Source organism: Abramis brama (assembly GCF_963993115.1).
Source record: "Abramis brama genome assembly, chromosome: 23".
Lineage (NCBI taxonomy): Eukaryota > Metazoa > Chordata > Actinopteri > Cypriniformes > Leuciscidae > Abramis > Abramis brama.
In genome coordinates, this window is record NC_139985.1 from 9,109,488 (window position 1) to 9,125,807 (window position 16,320).

At 37.0% G+C, this 16,320-nt stretch overlaps 1 protein-coding gene across 2 annotated transcripts in view; it reads right to left on the reverse strand.

Moving 5' to 3' along the window:
* The window catches only part of cdkl5 (cyclin dependent kinase like 5), a 33,030-nt gene extending 16,880 nt beyond the window's left edge, over nucleotides 1–16,150 (reverse strand). For both annotated transcript variants that reach the window (XM_084100233.1, XM_084100232.1), the window contains exons 1-4: nucleotides 16,030–16,150; nucleotides 14,711–14,975; nucleotides 14,552–14,586; nucleotides 600–645 (exon numbers count right to left, since the gene is read on the reverse strand). In XM_084100233.1, the coding sequence (XP_083956359.1) occupies nucleotides 600–645; nucleotides 14,552–14,586; nucleotides 14,711–14,774 (145 nt within the window). In that variant the 5' untranslated portion in view covers nucleotides 14,775–14,975; nucleotides 16,030–16,150. The remainder of the gene's footprint in view (nucleotides 1–599; nucleotides 646–14,551; nucleotides 14,587–14,710; nucleotides 14,976–16,029) is intronic.
* Between the last annotated feature and the right edge of the window lie 170 nt (nucleotides 16,151–16,320).

Genomic DNA, 16,320 nt, shown 5'->3' on the forward strand with positions numbered 1-16,320 from the left:
CTATAGAGCTCTCAAAGAAAGGTGACATTATAAAAGGCACTTCTCACAAATGGGCTACACTTTGGTGTGCCATTACCTTTTAAGAGCTGCAAATCTCTTTGTTGTGAAAACTAGATATGTTAGATATATCGTTAAATTAACCTAGCATGAAAGTAGCAAATGTTTCCATCCCCCCTTAAAAAGATGACATCATTTGGATCCTTTCTACAGCATGATGGGAAAACAATCTCATGCCATTTCCTTGACAGCTTAACAATTCATCTCTGTTATTATACTTTTAAAATAAACAATTTAATCCAATTTAATAATTTTTTTAAATAACATTTGTCCATTACATGTATTTTGGTTCATTTCATTTCATGTTGCTTGCTAGAAAATACAAATCACAGAAATCAGGTTTAAAAACTGTATTTACATATTTTAAATAGAAAACTTCAATCAGTGTGTAAAGCGTTTATATACCAAATAACTAGCCCTTGGAGTCTGTGATAAATAATGTCAATTATACTTTGTGTCATGGTAACCATACAGTGTTGTGGTTTCCAACCAGTAAATTACATGGATGAAAAAGCAAGCATTTGGTTGTAGCAGTCTTTTACCTTCACTGTCCTTGAACTTCTTAATGGCCACAAGCTCTTTTGTCTCCTGCAAACCAGATATGTAAATCAGTTTGAGCGCCTTCTCAAACACAAGCTTTATTAGCAAGCTGTTAATGGACTTAACATGTAAAACAAACAGCTGAGAGCTGCACAAAAGAACTGAACCTTAGATGAACCACTTCCCGGTTGTATCAAATAAGCCACAAAGGGGTATTTTTCATGACAAAGCCCCTGACAATGCTTCCGCTAAATGGAACAATGTGCATGTTTTCAAAGAATAGATATAATTTCATATTAGGATGTCTAATTATTAGGCGGAAGTATTGCGTGCGCATATTTAGCCTTGTGTTCAGCAGCCCTTGCGGTGGAGAAATGTTCACCCACTGTCAGTCACACAGAGTCCCTGTCATCTGTGCTGTTGGACAGAGTCTCGTTTGCCTATCTTTGTCATTCAGAGCTCTCAATTTGCACTACAGCTCCCTTCACAGTGAAAGCCTTCGCGCTATGATCACGCTAGCTGCTAAAGCCCATCCATTTATCACAATTCTACACAGTAAACACTCACTCAGGACAAATTCCAGCCAGTATTATAGACTATAGTGCCCAGATAAATGGATATTAAATCATTATTCTTCTGGAGTCTGTGTTTTCTGTAGCCTGTGTATTTCAAAGGCAGTATAACTGAACGCAGCTAACAAGTCTGATATAAAGGGAAACATTTTAAATTGAGAGAACTACTTGGCATAGTTACAGTGTCACAGAAAGGTTGTTCAATACAAGAAACGCATTCAATAATTGCTGACAGATTTACTTGCAAAAAAAGTACCATGGTTTTACCATGGTATTCTTTGGAGTACTTAAGAAGACCATGTAAATACCATGGCATATGAATATGGTATTCATCCAGAATTAATGTTTTTTTTATTTTTACATGTCCCATGATAATACTATAGTATTTTTTAAAGTACCTTGGAGTAACATGTAACATCCAATGTTAAACGAATATGGTAATCTCTCAGTACCGCCGTATACATCATATAAATCGTGAACTTACCAAAAGGTACTGTGGTGCTACCATGTTTTTTTTTTTTACTATGGTACTACTACTATGATATATTTGGATTTCCCATGGAGAACCATATAAAAAAAAAGTAAAAAATATTATACCATACATACATGTTTGGGGGCAGTAAGATATTTTTGTTTATAAAATTGTAATACTACTTCACAATATTACTGTTATTTTTGATCAAATAAATGCAGACTTGGTGAGCATAAGAGACATAAGAGTACTACTATCTGATAACATCACTGTACCACGGTACCGTCACAGTAATTTTTATAAGGGTTAACAAGTCAACAAGCAACAACAATGCACATTTTTCTGTTTTCAGAAAATCCTCCAACTAAAAGGCATGTTTGTCAACTCTTGGACGAAATCCATAAAATGCCCGAACCCTGCAGATTTCAGAACATCGCTGAGGCTTGCATTTGAACCAGCTGCAATTAAACTGAAAGAAAATCCCAACTGAATCTCCCACAACAAGGCTGGATCCAGGCGCTAGCTCTACCTGACGCCTCCGGTCGGTAGCAAGTGCCTCGAAGGCTTCCTCATATTCTCCTCCGCAGTGGAACTGCAAGTCATTTTCACTTTAAGCACAGCTTGTCATGAACAGATATGATTCATGATCAGAAATGATTAAGAGGCACAGCAGGCATGTGGGGCTGGATAAGGGACTAGCTTTTCCATATTGAGTAAGCCGGACCCCTGCATGGGCTACTTGCAGAAAGATCTGGCTGCTTTAATTACGCTGCACGGTCATTTGAACGACATATCAACATATGAACGGTTCTGCGGGATGTTGTGCAGAATAGCATGTATGGCCCTGTGTCTGAATATGCATATTTCCATTCTACAAAGTATGCAAAAAGCTGTACATTAAATGAGTAAATTCATTATTATATCTGTTGCAACCAGGGAATGGTAAAGGTAAAAAAAAATACACATTTCAAAGCCAACATGGTGGACTTAGTATGTTCAAGAATGTATTTATAACACATACTTGCCTACATATTTATATCAACTCTTGAGCATTTCTTCCTCAAATTAAAGGGATAGTTCACCCAAAAATTAAAATTCTGCCATCATTTGCTCACCCTCATGTCATTCAAAACCAAACTTACTTTATTCTGTAAAACAGAAAATGTCAAAATGTCTCAGTTTATTTTACTTACTTTATATTTATTTAGTTTTTTTATATTAGTTTTTGTCTATATTTTCAGTTTTCATTTTAGTTTAAAGGGGTCATGACATGAGAAATCAAATTTGCCTTTTCTTTTGACCATTCAAATATCCTGAAAGTTTCTTAGCTTAAAACATCCTTCTCGCTATAAATAAAAGCATTTATTTAATCAAGCTCCAAAAATGGGATATTGCGGGATCTGTGACATCGCATGGGCAAATACATTTGCATATGACTTCCTCCAAAGCAAGACGAATAGTTATACATCATCGCACCATAGGCCCCGCCCACTGGCATTCAGTCGCCTAATTGGTGACATCTGCCTACACTGCACTGCACGTCACATTAAAAGCAAATAAAACCCATTATAATCACTGACGCTGTCTACACTGGATACAGTATACAGATGCGCGTTCAGTTTTTGACATACTCCACGCGCTTCACAAGGATCACAACATCTTGGATGGTATTTTAATGCCGTCCCAAATCGTGTCGCAGGATTATATGTTTGTTCGGAGCATTTTGCTTTGTAAACAAGGAATGGAGAGTTCACAAAGAAACTTTTGTTGAAAGATGAAGCGGCCAACTGATCTTACAGCAGCTGAATTACAAACCCTAAGTAAATGATTTCATAATGATTTGTCTGTAAATGACGGTTTCATATGGATAATGTTTTCAAAACACTGTACTCATGAGGGCGTTGACACTGTTTCTGTTAGCCAATCATAACATTAGCCGTTTACTGACCAGACTTAAAGGAATTGCCCCTTAAAAACGGATAATTTCAGACAGAGGGTCAGAATGAAGGTTGAAAATAATAATTTTTCTGCATATATATTTGTTTGTTTTTTTGGACAAAAACTTTATTAACATTACAAGTTCCATTTTATTAAATTTAATTTCAGTTAGTACTAATTTTAGTAAACTAAACCAATTCTAAATGTTGCCTTGGAAACAAATTGAAATAAGTTTTACATCTAATATTTTATTTTAGCATTAATTTTAATTAACAAATTTTTTTTTAAATAGTTTTCATTTTCGTTAACAAACATATCCCTGGTCCAATGTCACCTGGACCACACTGAATTTCAAAACATCTACTTTTGTGTTTCACAGAAGAAAAAAATGCATACACCAGGGTGAGTAAATGATGACAGAATTAAAATTTTTGGGTGAACTATCCCTTTAAGTACACTACATACTATAAAAATAATGGGAATTCTGTATCCTACATTCAGGGTGAAGAAAATTCATTATAGCCTGTAAATGGTTGCTTCTGCATTTCGTAACAAACTGAAAAAAACTTGCAACATCATTTAGGAAATATTTTTAGCTTCTTCACTTACTTGACAAACCTGTCTGTCTCTCAGTATATATATAGGGGGGTGAATGAGTCATGGACAGTGAAGAAAGCGGAGGGGTTGGGATCTGAAAGGTGTTTATGGAGAAGCTGAGACTTTCACAGCTTCAAAAACCCACCACACACAGCGTCCGTGTCTCATATTTCTAATAACCATGGAGACCAACCCATAATTCTATTTACAAAAGTGCATATGCACTAAAAATATGCCTTTACCTTCCAGACAGAATCCTGTGATAATACAGAGTGACATCAAACAATGACATATCTGATATTTGGTGACAGGTAATCCGATCTTTAGCTAGTTGTTTCCGTTTTGGATTACAACATGTTAATGTATAGGTCAGGTGTACTTGTGAAAGACGGGCTGTTGACTTTGTTTTGTTGACGGGGAAACATAAGGGTCCGATGGGGGTCCAAAGCACTCAGAGTTAATATATCAGTGCTGTCACTCATGAGGGGGTGCATGAGAGTGTGTGTGTCTATAACTCTAGCATGGGCACATAGTAGGATTACAAGCGGCAAGCCTGTTTTAATTCCTTTAGCTTCACAGCTTTCTTCATGGCCATTGTGCCGTTCAGAGGGTGGGAGGTCAGATCATTTGAGAGGGTATTTCTCTCAACATGAGAGCAGAAAGTCAGAAGTTTCACTTCACAGAGGCCTGTGCATAGACGTGTTCTCGCTAAATGCATGGTTCAGTTACTGTAATTTGCTTAGGAAATAATTAGATGCCATTTTAAAGACAGCTAAACCATGAAACAGAGCGGAACACGTAGTCAGTTCAGCCAACTTTTAGTATCGCTTACTTTAATAACGATGTTGGCATCCGTTCTAACATCCGTACGATTGGAACAACAATGCTGTTGAAAAACAGCACGGATCTAATTTCATATTGCCAACAAAGCTGGCGCAACCTTAATTGTCCTTGCTGCTAAGATAGGAAACAAAACATCTCTCATGCCAAGCTGGGTTCCTGAGCTGGCAAGGTATCGTGAACTCAAGCTCTGTCTGCCTCCAGGAGAAACAGAGTAGATCACAGCTAAATTTGATATCTCCTCCATTCATGGGGTCTCTATTAAAGAGTCATTTGTATTAAATCCTCTTACTTTTGTCAGCGCTTGTTTAAGGGAATTCTATCAGGGAGAGTTTTTTTTCTGTAATGGAGAAAAAGATTGAGAAGTAAAATATAAACTGAGAAATATGTAAAAACGTTGGATTAAATTCACTACCGTTCAAAGGTTTTTGAAAGAAGTCTCCTATGGTCACCAAGGCTGCATTTATTTGATCAAAAATACAGTTAAAAAAAGTAATATTGTGACATAATATTACAATTTAAAATAGCTGTGTTATACTTTAATGTATTTTAAAATGTAATTTATAACTGTGGGGTATGCAGTACTCCAGTGTCACATGATGATCAGAAATCATTCTAATGTTAATTTGCTGTTCAAGAAACATTTCTTATTATTATCATCAATGTTGAAAACAGTTGTGCTGCTTAATATTTTTGTGGAAATGGTAATTAATGCTTTTCAGGATTCTGTGATGAAGAGAAAGTTCAATAGAACACCATATATTTGAATGAGAAATATTTTGTAACATTATAAATGTCTGAACAGTCATTTTTGATCAATTTAATTAGCATTCTCCTTACTAGCATCCTTGCTGAATAAAAGCATTACTTTTCTTGATAAAAAAAAAAACAAAAACAAAAAAACTGCTGACCCCAAATAAACTAAAATCAGTTATTTTAAAGGCTTAAGTGAATTTAGAGAATCACAAAAAAAAAATAAAAAAAAATAATAATAAGATAATAATATATCTTGACCATGACCATAATATATATATATATATATATATATATATATATATATATATATATATATATATATATATATATATATATATATATATATGCAAACAAAACGACATTGACCCCAAAAGATTAAATTGACCAAGCTGATTCAGCTTTTTTTCACTGGCACAAACCCTAAAATGTCCAACGATCCTGAATGGTTGCGTAAGCTCTGGGCAGTAGAGTATACAGCATTGCATGTTGTCCATACAATGGAACTATAGAGAGTCCCACATATTGATTGTGTTCCACTGACTACACAGCTGTTGTTCTATTAATACCACAGACATGTTTACATTAGACACATGGTGGGGCAGCTTAGCCTTGAGAGCCACACAATAACAGAGGCATGTTTAAGTGCTAAATAATATCCTGTAAACGGATATTAAGAGTCCATTTTAAGCCTTCATGATGTTTTCAATTTATTACCAGGCCTGACGCTGGATTAAAGCACCATTCCTGCTCATAAAATAATGTGAGCACTCGGGTAAAGGAAACAAATACCATTTCATTTATAACATGGGCGCAATTGTTGGTTGCAGATTAAGCCTGGCCAGACAGTAAAATTAATCACTGCTCACAATTTAATTTTGTGTTGGAAAATCTGGTGCTTTAATATCCTTGGCCTTTTTTATACTTAGATATTCAGATGACAGGCTTAAATTAGTTTCAAATAACTTTTTTCCCCATTTTAAAATGTGATTTATTCACGTGATGGCAAAGCCGAATATTCTGCATCATTACTCCAGTCTTCAGTGTCACATGATCCTTTACAAATTTGGTGCTCAAGAGACATCTTATTATTATCAATATTGAAAACAGTTGTGCTGCTTAATATTTTTGTAGAAATGGTGATTCACGTTGTTCAGGATTCTTTGATGAATAGAAACTTCAAAAGAACAGCATTTATTTAAAATATAAATATCTGAAGTCTTTTTCCTGTCACTTTTAATCAATTTAATATGACTTTAATAAATAAAAGTATAAACTTCTTTAGGAAAAACAATCTTTCTGACCCCAAAAACTTTTGAAGAATGGCATATGTTAAGCGATTGGGTTAAAATGACTGTATAGGATATTAATATTTAGGACTTTAGAAAATAAGGATATAGGAATATCACTATAGTTCTGCCTTGCAAAAACTACGACTTTAATTATCATATTCCGTCATCCAATCCACAAACAATAAAAACGTTCCAAATCAAAGCATCAAATTTGAACATAATACCCTGTTATCCAGCTTCACGTCCAAAGCGTTTTCTTTCAATACCTCTTCATCTGGGCATTTCTGTCACACACAATCTCATCCATGGTGCCTTGCACAGTCATCTCACCACGGCCCTCCACAACCAGTGTTCCCACTCAAGGTGACCTATTTAATGCTAATGCACACTCACGTCCCCTCTTCCTTCTCTGCCCTCAATTCAACTGATACGCTATAAAAATAAATATTCCTCTCCAAGGGAACAATCTTTTAAATTCAGATGATCTCCGTCACTCACAGGCCATCGCACGTCTACACACACGTCTGAAGAGAGCATATAAAACACCCTTACTGAGCTTCACATCAACAGTCATTCAATAGATCTTAAAACATGAGATGTTCAAATGCTAATCAGTGTGGGTGTGATTGCACATTGCTGACAAATAAATAAATTGCTGCCTAGCTTCATGCATTTGATGTCTTTTCACTCATTTTAATGAAGCAAGCTTGAAAACAAAGTGCGGAGATGCTAATAGAATTTAAGTGACCATTGCACTAGAGCGAAGCACATTTAGAATATCTGACTGACAAATACACAAGAATATTAAAGGAGTCATATGATGCTTTTTACGGTTTTTCTTTTCCTTTAGTGCGTAATGTATCTGTTTGTGTATGTATAAGATCTGCAAAGTTATAAAGCTCATAATCTCCCACAAAGAGATTTATTCTATCTATTCTTTATTCTATTCTATCCTCGATCCAAGTCTAGATGTTTCTTACGCAAACGTCTACGTCACATGGTGAAATATTAGCATAATGCCCACCCAAAGGCGTACGCAAAGAAAGTATCTCTGTATACTGTATCGTTGAAACGCTGTGGCTGCATCCCAAAATCGCATACTTCCCTACTATATAGTAGGCGAAAAACAGTATGTGACTAAAGAAGTTTGTCCGAATTCACAGTATTTAGACAAAAAGTCTGCTACAAGTTCCGGCGGCATTCTGAAGTGTGCATTCGATGGACACTTTACTATCCCATGAGGCCACAGGAGAGGATTTATGAATGGCAGTGAAGCGACGTAACTGACGCTAGTCACATGATAATGACAGCATAGCGAATGTAGTGCGTTCAGATTACACTCATACTATATAGAACATACTTTTTTAGTGGTCGTGAAGTAATTACTTACTCAAAATAAGCACCTACTCGGACGCCGCCTTCGCTCTTCGATGTAAAAGCAAAACCCCTTTTTTAGCCTTACGAAAATGGATGAACTTAAGAATCAGTGGTGATTTATTTAGTTAGCTTGTGTACAGTGCATTTTCTTCCAGTTTCCAGAGTACAACGCTGGATATACACCCCTAAATACATAAGAAATGTCCACTGTATTTTATGTTGTCACTTCAGGACAAAGTTGTTAACAGTGAAGAAGAAAAACCCACTGTTAAACGTTCTGCTAAAGTCATGCTCGAACTGAGACTGTAATACCGATGACATTATTAACTGTGTTTGCAGTTGCTTTAGAAGTCTTGGAAGCTGAAGATCACAATTATGGTGAAGGCCGTTTAATTTCTGACACACACTTGAGGTTTTTGGCTAATCACAACTCACTGGGGCAGCTAACCAATCAGAGCACAATGGGCTTTTCAAAAGGAGGGACTTTGTAGAAATCATTGCGTTTCCAGACAGACTGGGAATAGAGGCACAGCAATAAATGTACAGTATATGAAAAATAATGTTTTTTGAACATAAAAACATGTTAACCTATTATAATACAGCCAATCAACAAAATAATGAACTTTTAAAATAGCATCGTTTAACTTATTTTTGTATATTTCAATGCAAAAACTACTAAATGAAAGGTACACAAGAATATCTCAACCAAAGACAAGAACAAACAGCAGTTCTTGTTGTGTTGGGTCACGCACAAAGGGCCTTTCATGGCCCCCACTCGCTGGGATAACATCACTTGGGTACACTAGAGAGAAACAATAGAGAAGCCAGTGCCAATAGTCAGAAACAAGAGCGTTCTCAGTGAGGAGTGAATCGCTGAGCTTTTTAAAAGTTTGCTGGTGCAGTTTACATGCTTCTAGGGAAGTACATACCGTAACTAAATGAGACACATTGAATATGCTTTGTTTTACACATATTAATGTCTGCAAACATAAAATATGATCATTTTTTGATAATTTATTTGTTCCTTTATTCATCCGTACATGTTTTACATCACTGCCATGCTAATCGGATAGTGTTCTGCTTTGTAAAAACCACTATGACTATAACTGGAGTTAATAACAACTCATCTCTCCAGTACCTCTATTAACAGTCACTTATAAGACAAGCTCAAAATATGCACCTTCTTATAGAAAATTCAAGTTTTCCCCAAGCAGACACAGATTTCATTTCTGCCTATTAAATTATCAAACAATACGTGTAATCACCATTGATCTAAGTGGATTTATGAATGCACAAATGGATTGTTTATTTGAGGATGTGAGGATTTGGGATGCACACTAAGACGTATATAGTCAAATATGTGAATGGCATGTGCTTCATAAATATTGATGTGTTACCAATATTTACATAAATGGTGCTTATTTCTAAACTGACCAGTATAGGCTTCTATGGAAAAGAGTGCAGGTAGAAAATCCCTATTCTATTCTATTCTATTCTATTCTATTCTATTCTATTCTATTCTATTCTATTCTATTCTATTCTATTCTATTCTATTCTATCAAGACAATCTCCTGAACTCCAAACTGAATGTCAGAATGGGAAAGAAAGGTGATTTAAGCAATTTTGAGCGTGGCATGGTTGTTGGTGCCAGACGGGCCGGTCTGAGTATTTCACAATCTGCTCAGTTACTGGGATTTTCACGCACAACCATTTCTAGGGTTTACAAAGAATGGTGTGAAAAGGGAAAAACATCCAGTATGCGGCAGTCCTGTGGGCGAAAATGCCTTGTTGATGCTAGAGGTCAGAGGAGAATGGGCCGACTGATTCAAGCTGATAGAAGAGCAACTTTGACTGAAATAACCACTCGTTACAACCGAGGTATGCAGCAAAGCATTTGTGAAGCCACAACACGCACAACCTTGAGGCGGATGGGCTACAACAGCAGAAGACCCCACCGGGTACCACTCATCTCCACTACAAATAGGAAAAAGAGGCTACAATTTGCACAAGCTCACCAAAATTGGACAGTTGAAGACTGGAAAAATGTTGCCTGGTCTGATGAGTCTCGATTTCTGTTGAGACATTCAGATGGTAGAGTCAGAATTTGGCGTAAACAGAATGAGAACATGGATCCATCATGCCTTGTTGTTACCACTGTGCAGGCTGGTGGTGGTGGTGTAATGGGCCCCTTAGTGCCAATTGGGCATCGTCTAAATGCCACGGCCTACCTGAGCATTGTTTCTGACCATGTCCATCCCTTTATGACCACCATGTACCCATCCTCTGATGGCTACTTCCAGCAGGATAATGCACCATGTCACAAAGCTCGAATCATTTCAAATTGGTTTCTTGAACATGACAATGAGTTCACTGTACTAAAATGGCCCCCACAGTCACCAGATCTCAACCCAATAGAGCATCTTTGGGATGTGGTGGAACGGGAGCTTCGTGCCCTGGATGTGCATCCCACAAATCTCCATCAACTGCAAGATGCTATCCTATCAATATGGGCCAACATGTCTAAAGAATGCTTTCAGCACCTTGTTGAATCAATGCCACGTAGAATTAAGGCAGTTCTGAAGGCGAAAGGGGGTCAAACACAGTATTAGTATGGTGTTCCTAATAATCCTTTAGGTGAGTGTAATATTGTTACAACTTAATTTTTTAGACAAGTTTGAGGTTCGTTCAATTCAATTCATTTGATCAAAAATAGAGTAATATTGTGAAATATTACAATTTAAAAGATTTTCTTTTTGAATCTATTTTGAAATGTAATTTATTCATGTGATGGTAAAGCTGAATTTTCAGCATCATTACTCCAGTCTTCAGTGTCACATGATCCTTCAGAAATCATTCTAATATGCTAATTTGCTGCCTAAGAATAATTTCTTATAATTATCAGCATTGAAAACAATAGTGCTGCTTAACATTTTTGTACAAACTATGATGATTCTTTTCAGGGTTATTTGATGAATAGAAAGAACTGCATTTATTTAAAAATATAAATTTTTACTTTTTTGGGGAAAAAAAAAATCTTGCTGTCCTCAAATTTTTGAAAGATAGTCTACATGAAAATGATTTCAATAGAAGCCAAAGCAGAATTACAAGGAATATACATAGTGACGACTCTGGAACGGCACAAACATTATAAAATAGCCACAACAAAAATTCTAAACAAAAATAACTTTATTCTATTCTTTTCCAAATGTATTTTATTATATTCCATAAAAAAATCACCCAAAGGCAAACAACAGCTCTACACAACACCAAAAATCACCAACAAATTGAATCTAGTCTCCTAACAAGACTGCCTCATTTTCAAAGACTCAAACATAATGTTTTCAATCAGGTATGTGGTGAAATCCAAGTTTAGCACAATTTTTCCTGGTGATCAGTGCTATTCTGAATGTCTGTAAATAGATCGCAGGCATATTTGCGTTGGAGAATAATGATACGTGAAAGAGAAACAAGACAGAACGCAACAAAAAACAAACAGTCACTCTTGATTTCAGCTGCAATTTTGAATGCATTTAATGAAGGAGGAAAAGCGCTGACTGACCAATTACTAAAAGCACAAGCCTGGATTTCTGTTCTGGCACAAGCTTGAGGACTACACTTGCTGCTGAATTTATCGCTCTCATTATCATTCATAACAATGATGCATAGGAACTTGGAGTGGAACAATGTAATTATGCATGGAAATATGATTGGTTTATTTCTTTCATCAATTCTCAGCTATTCTAATCCACACTGATTATTTAACACAACTTCTGTCAAAATCAATAAATATACTCACGAAGCCACTTTACATGATTAAATCAAATGATAGTTCCATATGCAAACATTAAAACTTTTGACTTTCAACTTGACCCTTTAAACCGTTTCCAGAAAGATGTGTGTAACTACATGGCTCTGTACAGATAAGAGCATGAATACCTGCATGGTATCAGTGGTAACTCTGAGGTGTGTGTGTGTCGAGGGTCAGTGAAATCTAAAGTGTAATGAGCCCTAACCATTCTGTTGCACTGTACTGTCATTCATCATCTAGCCAGGCAACCAGCCACACTGCTGTTGTCTACCCAGGCGTGAAGACACATCCTGGGCATGCAACCATGAATCAAATACCAACAGCATCGAAGATACACAGAAAGGGACTGTGAAAACAACCTGCAAAGACAGGTAGTTTTGATAACAACAAAATTTTATCTAGTGGTTTCAAAACTTTGATTTATATGAATGTGGTAAAAGGTGTTATCATATCTAAAGGCCCGTTCACGCCAATAACGATAACTATATTCGCGTCCACACCGCCGGACGATAGCGTTCTGTTTATTATAAGCATGCGCTGCAGTTTTGTTGCCTGTCGCTTTAAAGGAACACTCCACCGTTTTTTGAAATAGGGCTTATTCACCTTCTTTCCTACATTTAGATAGGTGGGCAAATGCATTTTTGTCTCAGTGCATGCATTGTTTTAGTTTGACAGGGTCAGCGCTAGCTTAGCTTAGCATAATGAATGGAATCCTTTGTTGCCAGCTAGCATGTCCTGAGTAAAAGTAATATAAAAAATAAAAAAACCCACCTAATTACTTCTTGTGGCCTGCGTATTCACAACAAGTACAAATAGCGATGCAGATTAACACTAGGCGATTTCCTATGCAGATATTGACTTGGGACTATATTATGGGGAAGCACAGACGAAGCACTGCTACTTGGGCGCAGAGATATCACGCCCAAGTAGCAGTGCTTCGCCTGTGCTTCCCCCTAATATAGTCCTTAATATATAAGTCAATATCTGCCTAGAAAATCGCCTAGTCTTAATCTGCATTGCTATTTGTACTCATTGTGAATACGCAGGCCACAATAAGTAATTAGGTAGATTTTTTTTTTTTTTTATCACTTTTACTCAGGACATGCTAGCTGGCAACAAAGGATTCCATTCATTATGCTATGCTAAGCTAGCGCCGACCCTGTCAAACTAAAACAATGCATGCACTGAGACAAAAATGCATTTGCCCACCTATCTAAATGTAGGAAAGAAGGTGAATAAGCCCTATTTCAAAAAACGGTGGAGTGTTCCTTTAAATGCTCGAGCTCTATGAAGTAGGATGGATTCTGATTGGCTGTCAATGTTTTTATCGTTCATCAGCTGGAAAAAAATTCCAAAAGGGATTCCAATGATATTGTCTCTCTGTGCCTTTATCATTTGTGGTGTGGACTGCTATTCTTTTTATATTTAGAATGATTTTTTAGAACTATGTCTTTTTCGTTATCATTATAGTTATCGTCCTTGGTATGAACGAGGCTTAAATCTTATTAAAAAAATACTCTTGAACTAAACTCTGTGTCATCGATTCACTTCAGATGCAAGCTATTTTGTGTATTGAACAAACACATCAATAGCAGTGTCATAGGCTAAATCCTCGGGATGAGAATGTATTGAAGCTATAATGTTTCAAAACACACAGAAATCACTGCATAATGGACGATACAAAAAAATTCCCTGAACCTCCCAACAGCACAGCAGCAATTTCAATTAAAGCAGCTCCTATTGGTTGAAAATATGCATATATGTACCTTATTGTGAGTTAGTCTAGCAATGTTCGGCTGTCTGAAAATGCCTCCCAAACAATGAAGCAAATCTGCCAACTAGGCCACAAGCAATGCATTTGGAGAAGCCCACAATTTTAAAAGAACCAGTTGCTAGGGAACCATGCCATATTACAATTGAAAATATATTTATAAAGGAAATATTTCAACAAATGTACCGTTTAAGGTGTTTAAACGTTGTGCAACTCTTCTGGGAAAGTTACAGTCACGAGGCCCATAAAGGTTAAGTGAGTTAGGCAGTTTTATCTTACGGGGAAAATGAGAAACTAGCCTCACCTCTACAAATGACATTACCAGAAAGGAATTTTTGTTTTTTTTGCATAAACAGTATAGGTAAGTGATCTTCATCCAGGTGGATATGAACAGTACGGCTTCAATAATTATCTGGTTTTCAAAATACATCTAATTTGCATGGATCAAATAAGCTGTACAACATATTTACAGAGGACTTTCTTTAGGTCTACTTAGCATGCTGACCAACAGCTTTCTGCATAAATATGTCTTACCTTGTGTCTGCATTTCAGGACCACCCCATAGGCTCCTTTGGAGAAAAAAAAAAAAGAAGCTTTATATGCTCAGTTTACGGCTTATGAATAAGCAGCTGTTTTATAAGCAACGATACTAATTCTTTTTTAATTATTGATATTAACAAAAGATGCACTCACCCTCTCCTACAATCCCAAGGACCTCAAATTTATTCATCACATTACCGATGTCAGGAATCTTCATCAAGTCAAAAGATGGCGAGGTGGTGCATGTCTGGGCTGAGAGGAGCGGAAGGCCAGAGGATGGGACAGATATCGGTGCTTGAACGGGTCATTGCAGCAAAAATCTGCTCCCGGTTGGTCACAATGCTCTTCTCATAATCCACACACATACACTGACACACATTCCTGCAAACTAATACACTACACGCACACACTTGCTCACCTGAGGAGGAAGAGTGCAGAGATTTTGCAGAGAAGGGGTCAAATAGAGTTATTCATGCATACTGGATCTACATCATATGTGGCATATCTACTGTATATTTCACATGAATATGCATCAAATGCATGATGTGCATCAATGCAGTGGCATATCTAATTTTTACATCCAATGCATATGCATGAAATGACATTGATCACTGTTTATATTCTATCTTATTTTAATAAGAATGGATATTTTTAGGATTGTCATGATTCGGTTTATGTCTGAGGTGATAATAAACAAGGGCCACAGAGCTTCAAGATGAATTATCATGAATTTTCCAATAGTTTTGGGAATAGCAAAGCACAGCTCTTAAAAAGATTTACAGGTGGGTGAATAAGGACAGCCTGAAATCCTCTGCCAAACCAGAAGTCAGTGATGTAATGTGCTGAAAACACAGATGGACATCATCTCAGTCACCTCAGATGTGCGACAGGTAGCATCTGCCTTTTATTTGTGTACAGTACCCGTTTCTTTTGCACTTAAATGCATTTCCAGATATGCGTTTCGAAGGTCATGTCGTGACACCAACAGCTACTTGTATGTTTGTGCATTGTGCATAAAAGCGGCGCATGTCTGCATCTGATGTGTTGTGCGGTATGCGCGTGCGTAAGTGTGCGCGCGCTGGAAATATTCGTAGGTGGATGAAAGTTCTATCATTATTTTAAGCATCTTATCCACCTGAGAGTATCAAGAAATGACTGACAGCCCACAGCACTTACACCCACTCTTAAATGAACAGTAAAAATACGGTGGGGTAAAAAAATCACAACGATTTAATACAAAGTGCCCAGCCAATATAAAGACTATGTACATATCAAATATGGTCTTAAACGCATAATTGATAACAGGTGACTTCGGTCTCCTGGAGTGTGTGGGCAGGAGGTGTACGTGTTTGTGCGTTCACATCAGAAACACCAACGATGTAACAGCCACAAACATCAAACATCCAGCGTAAAAACCAAGCGCATTGACAATATTCGTAATTTATGGAAAGAGCACCAACCAGAATACTCACTTATGTCCAAGACAACGTCGCGCAAACTGTCCTCTCGCCTCGCCAAGTAACGATGTTTTCATTTTCACCTGCAGTGGTAACCCATCATCACAGCTGCAACAGTATCCACCTTCATTCTGAGCCATTGACAACCTAACAAGGCGAACTTACGGATCGCAGTATGGCGAAGGGGCGGGTAATGAATATTAAGCACGTCACGCTGACGTTGCCTGGTAACCTTGCAGACTCGTCCAGTCACGTAAGCTAGTTAATAGTCATGAGCCAGGCCTTCGCTGTAGTAGGGTGTATACA